At 53.6% G+C, this 1,042-nt stretch overlaps 1 protein-coding gene across 1 annotated transcript; it reads right to left on the reverse strand.

The window, feature by feature from the left end:
- Nucleotides 1-152: 152 nt before the first annotated feature.
- On the reverse strand, nucleotides 153-1,034 carry LOC112124839 (putative olfactory receptor 52P1). Its single transcript, XM_024223306.2, has one exon. The coding sequence runs from the start codon at nucleotides 990-992 to the stop codon at nucleotides 153-155; it is 840 nt and encodes a 279-aa protein (XP_024079074.2). The 5' UTR covers nucleotides 993-1,034.
- Nucleotides 1,035-1,042: the final 8 nt, after the last annotated feature.

Below are 1,042 nucleotides of genomic sequence, written 5' to 3' on the forward strand. Positions count from 1 at the left end.
TTGTCACCCTGACACAGCACAGTAAGGTCAGGAAAGGGTTTAATGTCTCTTTGACTGGCCAGTCAGTGATTCAGGGAAGAGGGCCCAGCACCATGTCACCAGCCAGCTCTGCATTGAGCTCGGTCTGAGAGCCAGAGAACCAAGAGAAAACTTTAGGTCCCTTTACGAGTAAAGAGCTGGAGCAGCCTATCCCGGATCTGTTGGGTCCTCACCCCATAGATGATGGGGTTTAGCATGGGGGGCAACAGGAGGTACACGTTGGCCACGAGAATGTGCAAATGCAGGGCCACATTATGTCCAAACCGGTGCGTGAGGAAGGAGAAGAGAGCTGGGATGTAAGAGGCTAAGATGACACAGAGGTGGGAGCCGCAGGTCCCAAAAGTCTTGAGCCGGGCGTCCTTTGTTGGGAGGCTGAGGATGGCCCTGAGGATCCCGGTATAGGACACGGCGATAAAAAACACATCCAGACCAATCACCAAGAATGCCACAGAGAGGCTGTAGTAACTACTGAGGCTGATGTCGGCGCAGGCCAGCTTCACCACAACTATGTGCTCACAGTACGTGTGGGGAATGATGTTGGTTCTGCAATATGGCCACCTCCTTGCCAGGAAGGGAATGGGCAGTACGAGTATGGCACCACGCAGCACCACCGCCAGACCAATATTGGCCACCATGGGGTTTGTCAGGATGGTGGAATGTCTCAGGGGATCGCAGATGGCCACGTAGCGATCAAAAGCCATGGCCACGAGGATCCCAGACTGCATCGTAGAGAAGCTGAGAATGAAGTACAGCTGGGTGAGGCAGGCACTGAAATTGATCTCCCTGGAATTGAACCAGAAGATGCTCAGCATTTTGGGCAGGATGGATGTAGACAGGACTAGGTCATTGATGGCCAGCATGCAGAGGAAATAGTACATGGGCTCATGGAGGCTCGGCTCCCTCTTCACGATGAACAGGATGGTGAAGTTCCCCAAGATGGCTATCATGTACATGGTGCAGAAGGGGATGGAGATCCAGACATGGGCTGCCTCCAGGCCAGGAA

Source organism: Terrapene carolina, unplaced genomic scaffold (genome assembly GCF_002925995.2).
Source record: "Terrapene carolina triunguis isolate 2854851 unplaced genomic scaffold, T_m_triunguis-2.0 Scaffold12105, whole genome shotgun sequence".
Lineage (NCBI taxonomy): Eukaryota > Metazoa > Chordata > Testudines > Emydidae > Terrapene > Terrapene triunguis.